We start from the raw sequence: 23,469 nt of genomic DNA on the forward strand, positions 1-23,469 counted from the left end.
AGACTACTGAGCTCTCATACAGCCCACTGACTATTATCTGCTGCTGCTGTTTCCCATGGGCACCAGCGATACTCCTCCACTACCTTGTCTGTATCAAGGATTACAAAGACCTGGGATTGGTGGTAAGGTACTATGGAGCACAGGTAGTTTTCTCATCAGCCCTCCATGTCAAAGGCAAGGGGTTTGAAAGGACCCCTCAAATCTGGTGAATCAACAAACAATTATAGGACTGGTGCCACAGCCAGGGGCTCAACTACTTAGGCTGTGGGACTTACTTTGAGAAACCTGGGCTGATGGGACCCATCTGTCAGAGAAGGAGAAGAACATCTTCAGGCACAGACTTGCCAAACTGGTGAAGAGAACTTTAAACTAAAGTTACCAGGGGAGAGAAACCTCAATCCATCTCACTCTTAACAGTTTGATGCCAGAGACAGCAAGAGATGCCCAGAGCCTGGAGATGGATTGCTGGTCAACAGGAAAGTACCTGAAGAGCAGCACAAACGAATTCCAGCCACTACAGGTAGTAAGTCAGTTTTACTTTTTAACCATTGGTTTTAATGACAATGATAACAATTTACTGAGTTTCCTCTTCCCTTTGGTTCCTCCCCCCACACCAGTATTTAGGGTCTCACTGAAGGTAGCAAGGCATTCATTTCATAAAAATCTTCCTCACAGTTTCTACATAATGTTCATCTGGTGGAGGTTTCCTTGGGCTGCCAGGCTGCAGGAACTTCTTAATTGTAGGCATATTGCTCATTCTTATTTTAAAAGCCTAAAAATAAAAACAAAAACAACACAAAAAATAACAGTAGGAGAAAAATTCAAGTTGCTCCAATAGCAAAGAGTGCTCCTTGGACAGAGCAAGTGCTTCCCCCTGCTGCCAGAAGAGACCCTGACACTTATTCAGATCTTGTGCCATCTACACAAGTCTCCTTCTGCCCACAGAAGGACCCACTGCTGCAAAAAGCCTATTCTTACCCATAAAGGCAGTACTGGAGCAGACAATGTCTGCATCTCTGCTGCCTGAAGGAAGCTAAAGGCAAAAATCCAAGAGTACCAGGGTGATAGTTTTGCAGATACAAATACACTAACTCAGCTCACAACCTTTTCCTTTTCATTGCCGGTTCGGATGATGTGAACTATGATCAGGAAAAAACACAATAGATGTAAATGAATTCCATTTTTACTGGAGGGGGTAGTGAAGGAATCCCTCCGTAATTCAAGGCATGGCTTCAGCAGAACTGTGCCCATGCCCAGTGGCTAAGATACCGGATATCATGCTAGAAGATGGGAGCTAGAAGCAAGAATTACCTGGTGCTGCAAAACTGTGTAAGGGATAAAAGCTGACACACATTACTGACTACTTTGTGGCTGAAGTGCCCCTTTCTGTCACACTGAATTTAGGTTGCTGAAAAAGTAACTGGGGTGGTGGGGTGGAAATCAGTTCCAAGTAGAAAAGCTTAATTGTGATAGTCTGATGAGGAACTATTTCTTTTGTTAATGGAAATAAAGCCAAAGTCATTAAGTCCACCTTTCAAATTAAGTCTGTAAGCACAAAGAAACATGACCTTAAGCCTTGCATACTCAACCCAAATTTGCATTTTCTACATTGATTTATTGCCATGACTACAGGCACAAGGGAGGACTTCTGAACACTGTTTTTTTTTTCCAGTCACAGACTAGTTGGGTCCGCTGTAGCTCAAAGTCTTACTGGCTCCTGCAGGCCATGCCCTAGGCTTGCCCATGCACTGTCCTATATAGCATGCTGCATGCCTGGAGACTTCTGATTTCTGGTCAAGTCTCACAGCAGGCATGCCTCATTTCTTCTTGGCTTCAAACTTTGTACATGGCACAAAGGCAGAAAGTTCATCCTCAACTGTATTGATTATTGACAAACAAGCAAAAGCCCTGTGGCTTAATGCTAAGGCTTGAATTTTTAGTCATACCATAGAGTATGAAAGTGAAGTGAAGTTACTGGGATCTCAAAATCCCTTTTGTACTTAATGTCAAGCAAACATGATAGCGACAGGTCCTCTGATTTACAAAGCATAGAGAGATGATCGTTTCATGATTGCCCTCTATCTCCTGAATGCGTGTATGCTCAATAACAACATTACCTGCAACTTAGGAAACCCTGACAGCACAGCAGGTACTTTCTCCTCCACTGCTAAAATGGCTTCAATTAGCTGAACATCTGCCCAGCTGAATTTGTTGCCCACCAGAAAGTCTTGGCCATGTTGTTTCAAAACCTGTGGAATACAAGAGAATGTGAGCTGCAAACGAACATGGGACATATGATGCTTGGCAGCTAAGCCTCACAGCACAGCTGTACTGCTGAACAGCTATTACATCTCAGTTTTCAGGGTGGAGATTTCAGCTGGAAGTGGTAAGCCATTATTGCTGGGAAAAATATGAATTCTTATAGTACATGGTACTACAAACTTTGGTTAATCGATAATGATAAATAATGATAGACACTGGGAACAGGACAAAACCGCATGCTTAAGTAGACTAGTAACAGTCATAGGATTAGAAATAGGGATAATGGAAGAAGAGTAACTTGGAGAACTTATAATATTGCCAGTTACATACTTCATTTAAAGTTATGTCTAATGCTGATACCAGGAAGCAAACTTAGAAGTGCAGAATTACAATAGCTAACCAAAGAAAATCCCTGCCTTTGGGAATAAAGTTACTGTAGTCATGAGAACCTCCAAGATGTTCAGGCTTCAGTATTGTTTTTCATCAAAAGTGGATACTCTAAAAGTGATAAATATTGCCAGATGCCTGAGTCATATGGGTTTAACCTGTTGTTTTCAAAAATGGGATGTGCAAAAATCTGTGACTGTTGTTTTGCTGAAGTGCTCCTAACCTCTCTACCTGATTTACTTATACGGGATTTTTGTATTCTTCTAAGGAAAATCGTCCAACTGAAATTAGAGCATACCTCCCTGTTAGACTTCGATGTAAGTGTGGAACTGTCCCTTCAGGGAAAAAAAAAGTTGTATGTGCTTGCTTGTACTTTACTGAAAAGATTTGCTCTGTAGCTGACAACGTGTTTCTTTGTAGATGTTCAAATACCACAGCCCTGACAACATAAGTCAACAAATAGAGAAACACGTTGCTGTATTTCCCCTTCTTTGACAGGACCAAGAAAGCCGAGGATTTGGAACTGGCAGCATTACAAACATGTTCTTATTTTGGGGAAACTTTTTATAATTGTAAATACAAGTTTTATAGACAGAGCCTCACTCTCGCTTACCTTTTCAAAGACTGGGAAGTACCTGTTAGTTGCCCTCTCCTTAATTGAGTCAAGATTTTTCTCCTTTGCCTCCGGTGGAGAGAAAGGAAACACCAAAATCATTTGCATCAGATCTATTATTCCTTCCACGTACATGTCAATCCTATTGGTTGAGGGGAAGACAGTAGAACAGCACAGAAGTTATTTCATCTGTATTCCAGTTAACTAAGTCAAGAGTTATATCACCACCATCGTGCCAATTTTCATAGCCAAAGCTAAACATGAACTAAAGCTAATTTTTTTTTTCAAAGGACTAGAAGCCTGTTTCTGTCCAGGAGCATTTCAGAAGCAGCAGTTAAAATCTAAGAAAAGGCTGGAGTCCTTGCTTTTTAATGTGCTAGCCTTTCTCAGGCCTTTCTACTGGATATGCAGGATTAAATTTGTTATAGATAATGCAGTTATCAAATAACAGATTGCTCATTAAGTGGAAGGAGGTGTTACAGTACAGGGCTCTCTCCTTTAAGTCTTTCCCGTAGAGATTGTATTTCCCTGCTATGTAGCTGAGGATAGCTCTGGTCTGCACCATCTTCATCCCATCGATCTCAACCAGGGGCACTTGCTGGAACATCAGGCTTCCATCTAGGGTGGAGAGTTGAAGGAAAGCTTGTTAGTTCCTCCTAGACTGCTAGCTTTACAGGAGAGTGAGCACATTTCTTTTGCAGTGTAGATCATTGGTGTCTTGCCCTAACTGTAAAAAAACAGGCAGTAAACTAACACTGTGGGAAAGATTGAGTATTGTCTAGTCTGCTCACGCTTTTGTAGGTAGGTCACCCTAGTGCAGCTGGGCCCCTTCAGAGCATTGACAGAGCTTCACTGGCTAATGGGAACTGGCACTGCCTGTTCCTTTGCGCTTCAGGACCCTGCCTCATGCTGCCAGGAAAAGCCTGAGACAGCGCTCTGAATGCAAGGGATTGGAGGAGAATAAAGATGATTGGAGGAGAAGAACGATCTGTGTTAAAACCAAGCTTAAACAAATCTTATTATTTTGAATTCAAATCAGTTTCCTGTCAGGAACATATACAAATGAGCCAAAAATGAATGGGGTAGTACCACAGCCAGACTGAGCTACTGAGATAAAGGGAGAGCTCAGGCTGCTTTAAGTTACAAAGGGAGAGGCAAGGACTGTGACAGGAGTTGCTGTTTAAGTGCAGTCACTCCAGGGACAAAAGTTTAAGAGTTCCCTTAGATGTTTGTTACAGGTCTATCCTATGTGCCATTCCACAACAATTTAAGCCTACTTAGATACATCTTTCAGTCCCATTTTCTCCCGATGCTGGTAGGAGCATTTATCTGAGCCTTCACTGAGACAGCTCTGAGAGCTAAGCTGACATTCAACATAACAAAGTTAGCCTTTTCTAGACCAGTTTTCTGCTGGACTAATTCACTGATTTTGGCGATAATCCCTCCACCACTGACACAGTAAGAGCATCCAGAGAATAATCCTGCCCTGTTAAAATCACAGCAAAACTCCAAATCCAGCTAGACAGCTGCCACCTTGCATTACTCAAAGCTAATACCTTAATTGCTCAATTTTAATCCATTCAGTGCAAGGTCTGTGTGCAAGGGTTTGGGTACAAGGGTTCATTTTAACAGGTACATAGTTGCTTTTTGCTCCACAGAGCTAGTAAAATACTTTGCTAGTTTAGAACTAATAAACATTATTCTCTCATTCCATATTATGAGTTTGCAGTTTTAATTCAATAATTATTCAATAATAGTTCTGTCTGTAGCCTGCGTTTATTTCTTGCAAGTATTCATAGGAAGATTTTGTCTTTTCAGAACACACTTCTGCAGCTTAAGGAGAATTATGACTTGGCATCTACCCAGCACAAACACAGCAGGATGGGAAAATTGACAGCGCTGCAAGGATATTTTTCAGCAGAAAGATACAAAGTAACAAATAAAATCCGATTTTCTGGCTCTTGACAAAAAGCGATGCAGAAAATGTGAATAGGCTGAACGCATGGTTTGTTTCTTGTCCACAGAACAGAGGGATTTCTGTCATGGTCAGTAGCTTCTCCTCACTTTACAGTGAGAACCAATTCACATAACCCCTGCATTGAATATATATGTAGGATTAAAAGCAGTTTGCAAGTTGTTTGCAGACTGGATTGTACTGTTGGAAAGTGGTCTGTGGAGCATACATGAAAAACAACCTTCTAGAATCATTTGTCACTGACCAGCAGAGCTTGCTGATATCCAGGTAACAATTTGGGCAACTCAGATTGAGCCAAACTAGTTATCTCAGACAAGCAGGTACAGGTCCGGCCAGGCTGGTGCCTCCAAAATAGCTCTCTGTAAACTGCCTGTTGGGGTCAGCCCTTGGCTAAGGCTTCATCCTGAACACTGCTGGAGCATTGCTTACATAATTAGCTGGCATAGGCCAAAGTCACACCTGGACTGTTCTAACAGTGTGATGGTGTCTAAACAGAGAATAACCTGGCAAGAAAAGCACATTGGTAGGGAGAGAAAGAAAAATTAGAAGTAGCGTGAGGTTGTGTTGCTGTGTTCTGTCCTGCTGTGCGTGACCAGTAGCATTCCAGAAGTCCCTTTATCAGGATGGCTAATTTGTCTTTTTTCAACCCATCCTATTAACCCTCACCTTTTTCTCTGTGTTCTCACCCTCTAAAGCTCTTTATACATACATAGAAGTCCGTGATCTTTACAAAACTTCCCTATCCTTTTCATCACCATCTAATTCTTCCCTCTGGATATAGATAAGCTTGGATGCTGTATCCAAGATTACACCTCTCTGGATTAATTAATCATGTGAAGCAAGTTCAGATTTGGGCTTTCAGTACCTGAGATATCATATTTAGAGCTATAATTGGTGTCTTTATACTACACTGCCCCCCCCCCCCCCCCCCCCCATGTTATCAGACTGCCAGGCAGTTGGACCTGAAAATTTAATTCTGATCTTCTTGATACCATTTATGTTTGTGTTCATTTTAGTTTTCCTGTCAGGATTTCTTTAAACACAGCTTTCCTTGCTGAGCAAACAGCCACGTCCTCTTCCAAGGCTCCTAGTACGACTTGGCAAGCACAGCTGTGAGGTTTCTTTTACATGTCTTGGGCAGCAGGTAAACTGCAGGGCAGGTACATTCTCTAGCACAATCCCAATTCCTTCCCCACCCTGTCAGCAAGGTCTTCTCCTACAGCTTTTAGATGAGAGGAGTTGTTTGGCACTGAAAAGAACAAGTTACTCAAAACTAGTATTGCAGTATTCTAGGTGTGCACCTAGAAGTTTGCACTGGTTTAAATAAACTAATTTTAAACCACAAGTTTAGCTAAACTGGAGCAGGTTTTTTGAGAGACTAAGCCTCAGACACTGGGATTCTTACCTTTGATTATCTTCTCATATTGCTCTTTTGTTTCCAGAAAAATTTCTTCAAACTGGAAGGGGGAGAGAGAATAGTGTTACATTGCTGTATTTGAACATTTTTCTTCTCCAAGTGTGCATATAACCATGCACAGAATGACAGAACTGAGCAAAAAAAAAAAAACTGGATGGGATCTTCAACTACACTGTTTGGCTGTAAATGTCCTGAGGATCCCTAGCACATCTTCACAGTTGGGGAGATGCAGGAGGACTTGGCCAATTCTGCCCCAGTGCACTAATGCAGAAATAACCTAAGGGTAGAAACAGAGTACAGACATCTTCAGGAGGAAGACAGGTTACAGTCAGTGCCAAGAGAAGCACAAGGTAAATCAACTATTTCTAACCCCATCCTGGGTCCTTAAGTCAACAAAATGCTTCTCCTTATGCACATTGTAACTGAAAAGTAAATAAGGGCCTTTAAATACAGCCCCATTTTGACCCCTTGTGATGAATTACTTCAGGGGACTGATACTAGCTTTAATGTAACTCCAAGCTCCATTGAGTTTGCATCCAAAACCATCAAGTACGCTAGTTACAAACCTGCAGAGCTATGGGCCAAATGTATTTAGCCACCCTTTTGTAGCCATTTACCCTCACGTGCATGTTAAATTGGTCCTCACTGAAGCCAGTTGAAAATAGCAGTCTGGACACTGTACTGAGTGTCAACTAACCTCCACACCAGCTGCTGCCAACAGCCATCGTATGGACTCCATTCGCCCCCTTCCATTAAGGTAGGTAAGCCTAGGCTTCCCAGACATGCTTCTGAGCTCCTGGTTCCCTGAAAAACATTAAGCAGAAAACAAACAGCACCTCCTAAACTGGTGCAAGTACCATTATTTTGAGGGGAGAATAGAGCCTTTTAGTCTCACTATGCCTGTTGAAGTTTGAACTTAATCTGGTTTAAAACATAAAATGAGAGATGGACTAGTCACACCACACAGGCTATCCTAGGAAAGATGTGCAGATATATGAAGCTTTCCACAATGCTGCTAGGGAGGTTTGTTATGACTATATTCAAATACAGACAAGTTTAAACAAGTGGCAGAAGTCTCAAGCTATAGGAGGAACCTTGCTGCATTTTAATGCAATTATACAAAGCTACTGAAAATCCTACCACATTCTCAGGGAAGTTACCCTCATTTCCATCATCATCATTGAAGAGAGGAAAAGAAAAGGAAAACATGTTTTACCGGTAGCTAAATGCTGGAGCTCATTTTGCAGCTTCAACTGCCATCCACTTTTTCCCTTAAGTAGGGGCAAATGAATTGTTTATCTTCCCTTTGTTCCATGAAACAGGCTGAGCTGCCTTGGGGCTAGCATTCCCCCTTCACCAAGTTGTTACTATCATACACTAATGACTGAGATGAAACAAAAGCTTAAAATGGGTATCCTAATCGTGTCCTAATGATTCAGAAAGCGAGTGCTCGATCTTAAAATTTAGCAGAATAGCACATTTTTCTCAGAGCCAGAGTCTTTCAAGTCACAGTTCATTAAGTGTTCTTAAAGAACATTTTGAACATATTTTGTCAAAACTTGATTTTAAAGAACAATGAGATTGACAGTTCTCCTTTGAGCAGTTTTGGTAAGAATCGGATCATGCTACTACAAATAGGGATATTTGGGGTAATTTAGACAATACAATCCAAATACACATAAAGAAAAAAAATTAACACCTTCTGTCTTAAAGTGCAAATAGCTTATGCTAATTACAATGTTTTGCCTCCAATACGGTGTTTTTACTAGTTTCTGCACATTGTGTGACTATCTTTCACTATATGGCACTGCAGCTTATCTATATAGCTCACAGCAGCTAAGTGCCTCTTCCGTTAACATACTTGTCAGACACATTGCATCCATATCATCTCAATACACATCATCCCTGCTTATAACGTGCAGAAAGTGACAGTAAACAGGCCTTTTCCTACACCTAAAAAAACCAAAGGCTACAATACCAAGAATATGAGACTGAATCCTCTTAGAAAACTTATCTATTTGCAGAACAAAAGCAGAGAGAGAGAGAAAAGCCTTAGGTATCCTTTTAGCATTTTACATGAACAAGAAGCTCTATATAGCATTAAATTATGTGATAAGAACAATGACAAAGAATAAAACCCTATGGTCAGTAGCTTTTTTCTTTAATTACTTGTAACTCTGTCAGCTGTATGCAGATTTTAATTGTCCTAAGCTTCTGGCATAGAGAAAACCCCTTGGATTTTGGTGAAATCTCAATCTTTATATTTCTTGAATGCCTCTCCACTGATTCTACAGGAACCTGACACATGCCGCCTGCATGCTGACTGCTACATTTCCATGCCTGGGTCTGGGCCTGTGTTTTGCCCTGAGGGCTCAGTTTAGTTACCCGTCCCATGTAACAAGACTGGAGATGCCCGAAAAGCAGGCAGAAACAACTGGAGACAGGGCAACTTTTTCTACCTTAAATCAATATACCTATTCATCCAGATTCTCAATGCCTTCTTGCATTTATCTGGGGAAAGGTACAGCCAACACAGACAAGGCTTCCTCAGGACTTCACTCAGTTCTCCACTATTTTTTTAAAGTTTCCATAAAAGATTTTCACAATGTTGTATTAGGAAAAAAAAATCAGTATCTGTTTTTGATACAATATGGTGATGTTTCATTAGTAGCTAAGGGTTCTTGCACAGCTGCTACTCCTTCCTTACTGTCTGCCTTTAATGAAAAGGGCCATCAGGTCTCTCCACATAAGTAATAATTTTTGTAAGAGAAGTGCAGAATTACCTGAGTTACGTTCTTCAATACGTGGGGTATAAATTCTCCAGCAGGAAAAGCAGTGTTTATTGGAAAAACTATTAAAACTACTTTAAAAAAATAAATCTTACAAGACCAGTTACTAGAAACAAACACAAGCGTTTTTAGGAGCTGGAGGGTTCTGCCACCCCTGGATAGCTGCTTTTGAAGAAATAGGAAAACCCCTGATACTGATTACTGCTCGAGATGCTGGAGAACCCATTTGCTGGGCAACAGACAAGGTCAGGATATCCAAGCTTTTGAAGTAAGCTGCACCTGTCCTAGGTCTGACAGACTATGGTCAACTCTTTATCTTATTTGTGCAAGAAGGGCAATGAATAGCATCTGGGATGGTAACTAGCACACTGAACCCTGCTACTCTACTCCCTTCACCTGGGGAAGGAACTCTGCACCAAAACTGTGTAGTAATCACCTGTGAAGCCAAAAAGACTTGATAATATTTAACAGACATGGCACTTGTAAATCCCAACCTGGAACCTTTTGTTGGCAGGTCCTCATATTATGTGAGCAGCAACTGCCTGATGGCTTATTCGATAAGTACTGTGAACGAAGCAGTGGAAGCTTCACCACTCAGTCCTAAGCTGAGTGTACAAGCAGACAAATTCACTGTGTTAACAAAAGAGATCTATCAGCTGACCAAATAAAAAGCTAAATATTTATAATGATTCTCAATACACATTTGGAGTATGCTATGGTACTGGGCAGTCATGGAAGCTGCAAGGGTTTGTAACTTCTAGTGGAAGTAAAATATTAAATCCTCTACAAGTTAATGAACCATTAAAAGCTATACAATTGCCAGAGAAACTTGCTATCGTTTATCAGCCAGCCCAAACCAGCAGCAGGATAAAAAAAGAGATAAGAAATAGTGTCGTGGTTTAAAACCCAACCACAGTCTCTCTCTTACACACACACCCCACCCCCCTCCCCAGTCTTTCTTTCATTCCCCTTCCCCCCCCCGCTCCCGGACGGATGGGGAGGAGAATCAAAAGAATGTAACTCCCACGGGTTCAGATAAGAACAGTCCAGTAACTAAGGTATAACACAAATCACTGCTGCTACCACCAATAATAATAATGATAAAGGAAGTAACAAGGGAAGGGAATACGATACCACCCGCCGAAATGAGCCCGACCTGGAAGAAAGCAAGAGCCCTTCTGGGGAACTCCCAGTTACCTCCCCAGGCATGACGTGCTGTGGTATGGAATACCTCTTTGGCTAGCTTGGGTCAGGTGTGCTGTCTCTGCTTCCTCCCAGCCCCACCTCCTCCCTGGCAGAGCACGAGGCTCACAAAGTCCCTGGTCAGAGTAAACATTACTGAGCAATAACTAAAAACATTGGTGTTATCAATATTGTTCTCAGGCTGAAAGTCAAAAACACAGCACTGCACCAGCTACTAAGGAGAAAAATGACTGCTACTGCTGAACCCAGGACAAATAGGCAAACAGATATTGCTACTGAAGTCACAGCACGTGTCATACCAAACACCAGGCTTACAAGCAGCCCAAATGGTCTGACCTGGTGTTACTTGCTCCTTTAAAAGATATGTTTGACTGTTCCTCCTGAAGAAACTGACTCATGCAAAATGAACAAGTGACCAAAGACTCACAGGGAACATAGAGAGCAGATATGGAAAACCTTTCTATTTTACCTAAGCAATACCTAAGCTTTTGGGACCACTGCACTAGCTGAACTAGCCCAGACACTGCTGAAAAACTGATTGACACCAGGATTTTATGCTGCAGCCAAGTAAACAACTGTATCTTGCACACACTACCTTTAGCATGAATTTTTAGTAAAGACCTCAGCACGAAGGTCTGCCTGTATGTTTTTACTACTTCTCTCTAAACCCCATATTCCCATCCTATTTTCTAGTGAGCTTTTTCATAACATGCCTGTCCTGAACCTCTCTGAGGATGCTTCTCAGCAATGTAAGAACCGTACAAGAGGGAATGGCCTTTCAGAAGCAACACAGTCTGCAGTCAGTGTGAAGCACCCTTTAACCCTGGTGCTGGGGGCAGAGTCCAGGGTACCAAAGCGGCAAGCTCTCCTGCTCACCCCCAGAAGAAACTGCCCCAGTGCTCACAGCTTATGCTGTGTTTTCCCTTCCACCCTTAGTCCCACCAGGGATGTCACAACTGCCTTACTCAGCCCTGAGCTGCACCATCAGATTCACTCCCTGGTTGAAAACATCTCTTGCTTTCTGTCCCTTGCAGTTGGTGAGTAGCTACTGAGTCACACTTAATCTCCCTGGCACATGAACTAACCAGAGCAGAGAATTTACCTTACCCCAGCAAATAACCAAGTAAACATGCAAGTAACTCCATTATAGTCACTCAAACTTTGTATAAATTAATGCTTACCTCCAAACTTTCACCCAGCTCAGGCCCTCTCCAGGGATGTTTAAGCTTTTGAAGCTAGAGGGAGTTCCCAGCCAGATCCAATTAGAGGTAACATTTCCCACTGCTGTTAAGGTGGCACCACCCAGTTTAAAGAAGTAGGTCTGAAAATTGCCACCGAAGGCATTGTCTTCTTCATTTTGATGGTGTGGCTACATAACCTCAGTTTCTAGCACAGCCATCTATTCAAACTGCTGTCTTGGAATTGTTGTGGCTTTTGACCACATACAAGAGTGAGACACTTTAAAACACAGAAAATTCTAGATTTTTATGGGTCATATTTAGGATAACAGCAACCATTTAAAGACTTTGCCAATTAAGTTTCTAGGCTTATTTCATAGTAGCCCAGGTTTTTATTTTTCAGTGCTGCATGGTACAGAAAAGATACCCAAAGGATGGGATAACAGTGCTGAATTACTTTGAAATGCAATTTGCTAGGATCAAACTTAGTGATAACTTGGTATAAATATAGGTGAGCGGTTTATGTCACAACTCGCCGCATGCCTTAAGGCAATATCTTTAATTTGGGAAATCAAATGTATTATGCTAATACTCAGTTAGAAATGAAATAAGCTATGATTTTCCTACACTGTTTCCATTAAGTGGAATCTATCTACATTTCAGATGAAAATACCAAAGCTGAAAGTGAACGTGAACAGACACAAGGATGGCCTAGCAGATGAGAAATGAGATTTGGGTGCCAAAGACCAGGTTCTCAACTCTAGCACAGATTCACATATGATGTTGGACCTCACTTTACACCCCTGCAGCCCATTACAGTACAGCTAATCTGAAGATCTGCTCACAGAACCCCCACTATTATAAAAATTGTATTTTAATTTGTATTTAAAGCCATGGATGTACTAAAACAGCACCAAGGATGAGAATCTGGTGACAAAAATCTCTAGGTAACTATCCTGAAGAAATCCCTCCAAAGCTGCTACTTTCTTTTTTCTTCACAGTCAGAGTTGTGTTTCTCTGCCTGGCAATTGTGCAGCCTCTCTACAGGATACATTTCCAATGGGGGTTTCTTGGAAATTTGTAATTTATGTGCATCAAAGGTGGCTGGTGCCAACAGAAAACAACTGTTTGGTGGTTCTTCACACTTTGCCCAATTCTAACTCTCACTCAGGCTCATCATTTAGTGAATAAAGCACAGCATTAAATTTATGTTTCTTATTGTTTCCTTGTGATTTGAGGCTTAGTGATGAGGGGTCGTGCAAAGTGTTCTGATGCTTTCTGGATTTGCTGAACAGGGCCACATCCAACTTTGACTGTTGTTCCTTCCCACACATTCCTGTTTGACAGAAAGACTTTTCCTCTTGATCTCTTTTTATTTTGCTTCCAGCACATCCTTTCATAATGTAATTATAAAACTCCTTTGACATCTAAAGGTATTGCATCAATGAGATTACTGTTAGCTGTAACTTGAACAGCTGCTCTGTAAACCCCTTGAGCAGAAAAGAAAACAAGTTTATTTTATAAACAATTTGTTAAGCTACACCCATGAGTATTGAGGCAGCTGGCCTGGAGCCTAGGTACCACTTATGTGGTTTTGGGTTGGGCATAAGCAGGTTTTAAATAGTGCATACACCAAACCCTGGCACGTCAAGTTCCCACAGTGCTCTGTGGAAATACTCCATTGTGCTGTTGACTAGGCAAATCAAAACTTGAAATATACCCACCCACAATCCTCACAAACCACTAAGGGGCTGACTTGTGGGTCCATGTCTGATTCCAGCTTCCAGGAGTGTCCCCTCAGAAGTGGGGACAGCGTATATAACTAAATGGCACTAGAGAATTAAACAAGGGGGGTTAGGATGATTCCCCCCATGCTGCTTATCGAGCTGCTAAACTGAAGCACACCACCTCTGTGGTTAAAAAGTACTTGTAATAATATGAGTAGTTGGAAAGAGTATCACTCTTCAAAATGCATCACTCAAGGGTAGATGTGTTGCAGGCCTTCAGCAACTGCTCTGTTTCTGTCCTGGAAGCTATACTGGCTGCTTAAGAACAAGGTTAACCACACCTGTATTCAGCCTCACAAATACTTCTGTAAACTGTTTGGTGCTTATCCTGGCCACCAGCACAGAAAAGCCTGAGAACAGTAATCCTAATTCTGATTTACACCCATTGTGCCACTGGCACAAACAGCTTAAATGGAGAACTGGTTTACAGAATGGTATTGTTTGGATTGTTCAGTCTTTATTGATCTGAGTATCTCAATATAGTCAAAAGGCTGATTTATACAGGCACAAGATAGCCAAGATCAAGGCTTCAAAGCCAACTGAAAAATAAACTTAGTGGTATAAACTGAATTGTGAAAAATTGATCTTAAATAATTCAGGTATTATAATGAGTTCATATTTTGATAGCAACTTGTGTATGTTTCCTCTGCTTGGTCTCTTGGGTGTGCTGTGAAACTTTTTAAGGCTTGGTTTATGTGCATTGTTACAACTAAAACTAACAATAATCTAAGCTTAGGTTTAAAGTATTTTATTTTCAAAAGAGAGTAAAGAAGGAGAGATTTCAATCCTATTTTTAGCTGATGTTAACCAACTATAAAGCTGAACAACACTTTGTTTGTTTCTTCCCCAACAAGGTTTGGGTTTTTTTCAGTGAAAGAAAGAGAATAATAATTTGAAAAAAAAAAAAAAATAAATTCAGCTCTCATCCTGTGAAACATCTTTGTGTTTTTTGGTCCTTTATAAAATAAAAGCAGATGTATTTGTACTTTTCAGACAAGGAGAAATAGGTTTTATTGCACACAAGTCCATTTCTTTTCTTATAAAACACTTGTTTTCACTGAAGTTCATGTTTCCCAGTAATTCATCAGAGCTTTCGTAAGACATCATAACCCTAGTACAGGTTTTATCACTCATTTATCTTCAAAGGCAAACATTCTCTCCTGCCCTTAAACTCTCTTACACAGATCTGACAGTATAAAAAGATTCAGTGAAACAAGATCAGTGACACATTAATTACACATTACTTACACAATCTAGAACTATTCCACTTTCAAGATACCCTTTATTCACTGTTTGGCAACATGCCCAAAATTGTAAAATGCACGGGTTTTAATGGCATTATGGGTAACATTATAACTCTGTGTTTATCTTCCTTGCAGATAACATAGCAGAAAGTGGTTATACTTCCTCTAGTGGCTAGCAGCCACTTGTTCTTACTGCCTAACTTGTGCTTGCACCAGCAGTCTTGCTGACTGTGTAATCAACTGTCCAAGCCAGCTAAAAACCACCTTTAAAATAAAAGGTGTAGAGTTTTCAGTTGGTTCAGGTTATGCTGGAAACAGTAACACAAGAAAAGTGGGGAAGGAGACAATGTGGGCAAGGGAGGCTTATCTTTTTCTGGTGAAAGAGTTGGCTGTAAAACCACAGCTTGAACTATTCACTATGAATAGGGTACACAGTAATGACATCAGATATTACATAGAACCCTTGCAGGGGATTTTGCATCTACCAAGCGTATTGAAATGTGTCAAATGCCTGCTGCAAGCAGTGATGGGAACCCTCCAGTTAGCTGGTCCAGCTTGTTTTGCCTGAACCTGGCATCTTGTATTTTTTTGGTTATTGTTGCTATACCCAGGTATGAAGAAGTGCCACAGGAAGCATGCAGGAGATCTGCACAGTTCTTGTGAACAGCTGACACTTCTTCTGCACTGTCAGAGGTTCATGCGCAAATACTAGTTCCATTGGAATTAACTGCAACCTACCCAAATACAAGAAAACACAATGCAGAGTAATCTACAAAGATGCCATACCACCACTGGAAACCATAACTTGTAGTAAAACCTGTATCCTGGACTTACTATTAAATCAGTAACAGCTTTCCCAGTGCTTTAAATGGGCATGAAATTGTAATTCCATTGACAGTGAGTGTTTTAAACAACTGGAATAATCTCCGCAGGGAAGTGGTGGGTTCCCCAGCACTGGACACTTTTAAGATTTGTTTGGTCAGAGTACCAGAATGGTCAAAAACAGGTTGGAGAGGAACCTTACTCCCACTAAGCATAACTTTTGCCTATCAGCATAACCTCTGGCTATCAGAGTGATGCTGTAGGCTGATTTGTGCATAAACAGGTCTTACCTGAGCAAGGGTTGAAGACTGTGGAACAATGGCTGATGGAGCATGGGCATGCAAATTATGAGAGGCTGAATAATCCCTGGCTTTGACTCTTATGAAGGCTTGTACAACCCAGGCTTGAAACTGAGTGAATGACAGTGAACTGTTGCAGACTGACTGCAAAGCAATGGGCATCTTGTGCCCAATCTCAATGTCTTAGCATTAGAAAATGGCATTTATGGAGAGTGCAGGCCACAATCCTAAGTCAGCAAGTGCCTACATGAAGCTTGACATGAACCGAGGATGAAGAAAGCCATGGGTAAAGAAGCAAAAGTAGCAGTGCAAGCAAGATAAGAAGAAACTGGGATGTGTTAAGACACAATATTGAACTGTTAGCAAGTTTTGGAGACCAGGCTCTCATCCGCTTAATGTAACCAAATTGTATCTTAGTTGCTGTGCGCTACACTGTACATGTATCCACTAATAAAGACAGCTATTGATTATGTATCCAATCTTAATACAGCCAGTTGTTGTGTATGTATCAAATTATAATACACTGAGCCATTGTAAGCAGATGCAGAGACTAACATGGAAATTCTAGCTTAGCCAATAGCTATATATAGATAGGCGTGTGGACAAACTAATGTAGACAATGAAAGAGTGTTTAGTAGCACGTGAGCTATCAGTAACTGTATAAATATAGGCGATCGTGATCAATAAAGCGAACAAGATGTGTAATTCATATTGAGTCATCCTCTTGATTCTGGGTTCCTCCGACAGAGAACAAGCCCAAGTTTTTCTTGGAAAATACATCAAAACTGCCTGTCTAACATCTATGTGTTTTGGGACAGTTAAGAGTGAAACAACTGCTGAGGTTATCATGTATTCTTAACTAATTTGGAGCCAGGAATTATTGGACTAGCAACACTGAGAGACCTGGGAGAAACACCAACAAATGGCTGTATATCTTTGCTTACGACTGTCTCTAAGCTGGTAACAGAACTGAAGTGCTCTGATGTGTCTTAAAACCATTACCAAAGTCAGCTAAAGACCTAAACGTGCTAGAGAGCTGTACCAGGACTCAAGGACACTCAGTAAGGGCATCTTTTGTAAAAGACTTAGATATAACCTGAATCCCTCCTTAGTTTGTCCAGAATACGGAAGATCATGATAATAGCATACAGACTACACACTAGAAACTAAACTGATGAACCTGTGTGGGAGTATCCAAGCATGATCATCCTTAGACAAGGTTAACCCACACCACCATGTTGTATCATGTGGCCTCCTAAAACCAGGAAGTTGCTACTTTAACTGTACAGTTATGTTTACACATTCATTTGACTGTAACAGTTTTGAGCCAAAAAGGATACCTGGACCCTTCATTCTGAATACTGACGCTGCTCAGACCATGAAATCTCACTTAGGAATTTCTACATTCACCCCACCCCATCTTGTCTCATACTGCTCTGACCTGCTCCCTCTCATGTCTTCAGCCTGTGGGCAGTATGATGTCCTGGTTTAAAGTACTGTACCGACACCATTCTGTTTCTTCTGCTTTTGGTAAAATACACAGAATTTCCATTGTTATCCTTCCAGAATGAAAGGAAATGATTCTACTACATACCTTTCCATATACTAGAAAATAGTATCTTGCTGCCTTTTGAACTATAACAGCACATTGTTTATGTCTATCCTTAGCTAATGACAGTAACATCAAAATGAAGCCAATAAGGTCATCAGTTCCTCCAATAAACACATCAATCCTTACAACCAAAGCAAACAGAAACCTTAAATAAGAAAGCACCTTCACAAGCCGAGTTTTCTTAGATCTGTGTTGTAATTGTAAAAGCTGAATTCCTGCCTGTCCTCCCAAAAAAATTCTTTTGCAGTTAAGATAAAGCAGCCCTCAGCCCAACAGCAGCTGTTCTTTTCTATCCTGCACCATGTGATACCAACCTGGGGGGAAAGTTCCCTACTCAGTCTATGATGGGTGGTTGCCTCCCAGGCCATTCACTCCAGCCCTGTCCTTTTGTGACAAGTTCTTTGTAGACATGAGATAAAGAGTGGTTGATGTTACTCAACGGGGAGCCACCATGTTCATACTAGAATTGGTGGGGGGGAAACTTAGAGCCAAGCCTACCTGAAAGGAGGTTGTAGTGAGTTGGGGGTCAGTGTCTTCTCCCAGCTAACAAGCGATAGGACAAAAGGTAATGGCCTCAAGCTGTGCCAGGGGAGGTTGAGATTGGATATTAGGAAAAACTTCTTCACTGAGAGGGTGATCAGGTATTGGAACAGTGGATTGGAGTGACAAGAGATGTCCCTACAGGGGAAAACCAGCTCTCAGTAGGAGTTGCAACTATGGAGCTCTGCGTATGAAATGCCAGTATGATGAAATCTGGCGCTCCTTTGACTTATGGCTGTACAGTGGAATACAGTTCCTGCTGAGACTAGTCCATTAAAAAAATAACAAGGAATTGTCCCATTTATGAAGCCATTCAAGAATTAAAATGCTGCTTGCAAAGCATGGTGTATTTGATCAACTGAACAGTCTGTGAAGTTTTGCTTAGCAACAGGCTTTATTAATAGAAAGAAATGTGACTACTAGAAGGATAAGTAATGCAATAGTCTGAATGCTTGTATTTTAATCTGGATTATTACAGAAGAAACTGGTCATTCCTTCGAAGTGTCTTCTGATTCTGGACCACCACAGCTAGAAAGTGAGAGGCTTTGAAAACACATTCCCATCCTTCACCTACATATGCACGGAATTAATGTTCAGGTACTTTTGGCATTCACTGACATAAGGACTGCCAGATTTGAAAAACCTCTTTGCTGCCTCTTCTCCCCTTTGACTGAAACGTGGCTTTCAGTGGTGATTGAGTAACTCTTGTGCTAAAGTTGACATTTTCTAGAAGTTTCAAAGGTTTCCTTAGGGGTGACTTCATTTTTTGTGTTATCTCCTACTTAGCAACTTAATGGTTACTTTTCCTGAATTTCAGGGAAATAAAAAGATTATGAAACCCTGTAAGCTGATTGTGCAACAGTAAAACTGTATCAGTTTAGAATGAAACTATGCTGAAATGTTTTGTCAAAAAATAACTAGAGTTTTTGCCATGTGAGGGACCTGTGAACTGTTATTCCAGCTGCTGCCATCATAGTTTTGTATCATTATTAACTTATTATCTTTCATAAGTGTTTTAGATAATGGGAAGTTTGCAGTCATGGCCAGAAAACTGTAACTTTACTACTTTGATGAAAGAGGCAAGATGGAGTCAATTCACCGGTTGTTAACAACATCTGGGATGGACATTTATTTTGGTGTTTTTAAGTTTAAGCTGGACATTAGTAAGCTTGTCTTTGAGGCAGATCACAGGTTATTAACTAAGAAAGAAAAGGCATCGAAGACACAACTGTAAATGAGCATGGGCTAGTCAGTATAATCAAACACACTTACTTTAGGCACACAAAAGTATGGCTTCAAGTTAAATGTCTTCTGAGCAATGACACCGTAAAGTAGTTTCTTGCTTAATGCAAAAATGGATAATACTTAATTAAACATTCAATTACTGACTCAGAGCTGTGGAGCTGGATGATAGGCATGTTCCTTGCATAAGAAGTATTATATCTGCCAAGGAAAACAACAATGGATTTTCTTTCTCTAGGCAGAGATAGGGAGAATGAAGAACCATCTGCTACAGGAGATCAGGTTGGAGACCATCTAAGGAACATGGAGGTGCACAAGCCATGAGACCTGATCACATTTGAGAACTTGTGGCTGTCTGGTGAAATTCCTGCTGACTGGATAAGGGGAAACATAATCCTCTTTTAAGAAGGGGAAACAAAGAAGGGACGGAAAACTACAGACCAATGTCACCTTGGTGCCTGGCAAGATCATGGAGCACATCCTCCTGGGAACTGTGCTAAGGCATATGGACAATGGGCAGGTGACTGGTGACAGCCAGCATGGCAAATCATGTTGGTGCAAAGAGGTTTTGGAAACCTGAGAGCAGTATGAGAAACTCCTGCAAGGCAACTCCACGTGAGACCTCGAAAGAAGTTGGCTTGGTCTCAGAGGAGACATGTGAAGAGGAGACTGAGGATTGTGTGGGACACACAGCTGAGAGGGGAGTCACTAAAATAAAACAAAACATGAAATTAAACCGTGATCTCAGCCCTTACCGGTCGTGCAGACACCGCAGTGCAAGTGGGGAACGTGCAGGAAGGTGTTTGTGTAGAATGAGTGTGTGGAAAGTCAGTCACTGCTGGTGCTTGTGTGAAAAGAATGGCAGACTGCCACGTGCAGCGCCTCACTTGGATGTGTCTGCAGTCTTGGAAGCTTGACTACCCTACGTTCTCCTACAACTGGACCTTGAGCTTGTTTGGAGGTTCTAGCAGGGGAGCGCAGCTACCGTATACCCGTGACCGATGAACGGTACCGCCTGTATCGGGGAAGGTCGTCCTCTTCGACCGAGCGCGCAGCTTCGGGAGGGACGCACGTGGAGCGGTGAGGGAGGAAGGGGACACCCGCCTAGCCAGCCAGATCAGCCGAATCAACCCTGGCGATCAATGGGGTGACAGATGTCGCAGCCAGATCGCCCTCACATCCGACGAAACACGCCAACCCAACCCCTATTTATCCCCTTCGCTTCCAAAGCTCTTGACCTCACGGTGATTCCGCACGAACCGGACACATGCACACAGAACTCACGACATCACCTCTCGGGACTAATAAACCTGCCGGGATACGAGGCTTCAAAAGCGAAACCGGCAGATTTGCCGCGCCGCTGTCCTCCTAGAAGCCTTTGAGACATATGCAGATTATACAATGCCTATTGGTGGATGCCGCCATGGGCACCGCCTCCTGCCGATGAGCCTCAGGGAGCGCCGGCCCTGCCCGGCCCCCTTCTTTTCCTCCCTTTTCCTCACGAGAAATCCGCCAATAGGCATTGTATAATCTGCATATGTCTCAAAGGCTTCTAGGAGGACAGCGGCGCGGCAAATCTGCCGGTTTCGCTTTTGAAGCCTCGTATCCCGGCAGGTTTATTAGTCCCGAGAGGTGATGTCGTGAGTTCTGTGTGCATGTGTCCGGTTCGTGCGGAATCACCGTGAGGTCAAGAGCTTTGGAAGCGAAGGGGATAAATAGGGGTTGGGTTGGCGTGTTTCGTCGGATGTGAGGGCGATCTGGCTGCGACATCTGTCACCCCATTGATCGCCAGGGTTGATTCGGCTGATCTGGCTGGCTAGGCGGGTGTCCCCTTCCTCCCTCACCGCTCCACGTGCGTCCCTCCCGAAGCTGCGCGCTCGGTCGAAGAGGACGACCTTCCCCGATACAGGCGGTACCGTTCATCGGTCACGGGTATACGGTAGCTGCGCTCCCCTGCTAGAACCTCCAAACAAGCTCAAGGTCCAGTTGTAGGAGAACGTAGGGTAGTCAAGCTTCCAAGACTGCAGACACATCCAAGTGAGGCGCTGCACGTGGCAGTCTGCCATTCTTTTCACACAAGCACCAGCAGTGCCTGGCGTGACTCATGCCAGAGCTCCCAAACACCCTCCTCTGCGCTCCTCATTGACTCTGCAGCGTCTGGCACCACCAGCAATGGCTCGGTTCATGTCTATTTCTGGAGATCATACCCAGTTCATCCTGTTCATCCCCCTCACCTAGCAATTCTCACTTTACACACACGCACCACTTACAGTCCAGCACCAATGCACTTGGAAATGGGTTTTCCACCTACTTAATCACCTGCAAAATTCATTTTAAGCCCTGGACAGTCAACAAAAGGGCTGGATTTCTAAGTGTGGTTTAACCCCAGACAGCATCTAAGTGCCACATAGCCACTCACCCACTTCCCCCCCGCGATGGGCAGAATTGCAAGAACATAAAACCTGTAGGTTGAGATAAGCACAATTTCATAATTTAAATAAAGTACAATAAAATGCTAATACTAGTGCTAACAATGTAACATAAAGGGAAATAATAACAGAAGAGATGAGATAGAAAAGAACAAAAACAAACCCCACAACAACAATAAAACAAACAACCCAAAACACCAAACTAAACCCAAACCCAACTGATGCGCAATGCAATTGATCACCACCCACTGACTGATACCCAGCCCAACCCCAGCAGCAATCAGTCCCTTCCAGCTAACTCTGCCCAGTTTATCTACCCAGCAGGACACACTGCGGTGTGGAATAGCCCTTTGGCTAATTTGGGTCAGGTGTCCTGTCTCTGCTCCTCTTGGCTTCCCATGACCTGCCTCACCATCAGAGCATGAGACTGAAAAAGTCCTCCATCACAGGAAGCATTAGAATCATAGAATAGTTCGGGTTGGAAAGGACCTTAAGATCATTTAGTTCCAACCTCCCTGCCATGGGCAGGGACACCTCACACTAAACCATATCACCCAAGGCTCTGTCCAGGCTGGCCTTGAACACCACCAGCGATGGAGCATTCACAGCTTCCCTGGGCAACCCACTCCAGTGCCTCACCACCCTTACAGTAAAGAACTTCTTCCTTATACTGAATCTAAACTTCCCTTGTTTAAGTTTTAACCTGTTACCTCTTGTCCTATCACTACAGTCCCTAATGAATAGGCCCTCATCAGCATCCCTATAGGCCCCCTTCAGATACTGGAAGGCTGCTATGAGGTCTCCACACAGCCTGCTCTTCTCCAGGCTGAACAGCCCCAACTTTCTCAGCCTGTCTTCATACAGGAGGTGCTCCAGTCCCCTGATCATCCTCGTGGCCCTCCTCTGGACTTGTTCCAACAGTTCCATGTCCTTTTTATGTTGAGGACACCAGAACTGCACACAATACTCCAAGTGAGGTCTCATGAGAGCAGAGTAGAGGGGCAGGATCACCTCCTTTGACCTGCTGGTCACGCTTCTTTTGATGCAGCCCAGGATACGGTTGGCTTTCTGGGCTGTAAGCGCACACTGAAGCTGGCTCATGTTCATTTTCTCATTGACCAACACCCCCAAGTCCTTCTCTGCAGGGCTGCACTGTATTTCCTTTTTGCCCAACCTGTAGCTGTGCCTGGGATTGCTCTGACGCAGGTGCAAAACCTCACACTTGTCATGGTTAAACTTCATGAGGTTGGCATCAGCCCACCTCACAAGCATGTCAAGGTCCCTCTGGATGGCATTCCTTCCCTCCAGCGTATCAACTGAACCACACAGCTTGGTGTCATTGGCAAACTTGCTGAGGATGCACACAATCCCGCTGTCCATGTCACCAACAAAGATGTTAAACAAGACCGGGCCCAACACCGATCCCTAAGGGACACCACTCATTACTGGTCTCCAGCTTAGCAACAACTAAAAACATTGGTGTGTTATCAGCATTGTTCTCAGACTAAAGCCAAAACACAGCACTGTGGCAGCTACTGGGAAGAAAAATAACTTTCCCAGCTGAAACCAGGACAACAATTTATCAACTGCCTTCAGCTTCTTACCACCTTGAAAGCAGAGGGAGAAGGCCAAGGTGACAAATCTTTTAATTTATCACAGTTAGTTACAGG

General features: G+C 42.6%; 1 protein-coding gene across 4 annotated transcripts; it reads right to left on the reverse strand.

Annotated features, from left to right (window-relative positions):
* Positions 1-515: 515 nt before the first annotated feature.
* On the reverse strand, positions 516-11,851 carry LOC101870561 (glutathione S-transferase-like). 4 transcript variants are annotated; one of them, XM_031052666.2, is made up of 7 exons: positions 11,828-11,851; positions 7,352-7,458; positions 6,643-6,694; positions 3,748-3,880; positions 3,263-3,404; positions 2,118-2,249; positions 516-772 (listed from the first exon to the last, which is right to left on the reverse strand). In XM_031052666.2, exons 2-7 carry the CDS (start codon positions 7,436-7,438, stop codon positions 650-652), a joined length of 669 nt encoding a protein of 222 aa, XP_030908526.2. In that variant the 5' UTR covers positions 7,439-7,458; positions 11,828-11,851; the 3' UTR covers positions 516-649. The 4 variants fall into 4 exon arrangements, with proteins under 4 accessions (XP_030908526.2, XP_030908527.2, XP_033916605.1 ...); XM_031052667.2 differs by lacking the exon at positions 11,828-11,851 and adding an exon at positions 10,600-10,661; XM_034060714.1 differs by lacking the exon at positions 11,828-11,851 and adding an exon at positions 10,578-10,617.
* Positions 11,852-23,469: the final 11,618 nt, after the last annotated feature.

This window comes from Melopsittacus undulatus, chromosome 3, assembly GCF_012275295.1.
Source record: "Melopsittacus undulatus isolate bMelUnd1 chromosome 3, bMelUnd1.mat.Z, whole genome shotgun sequence".
Taxonomy (NCBI): Eukaryota; Metazoa; Chordata; class Aves; order Psittaciformes; family Psittaculidae; genus Melopsittacus; species Melopsittacus undulatus.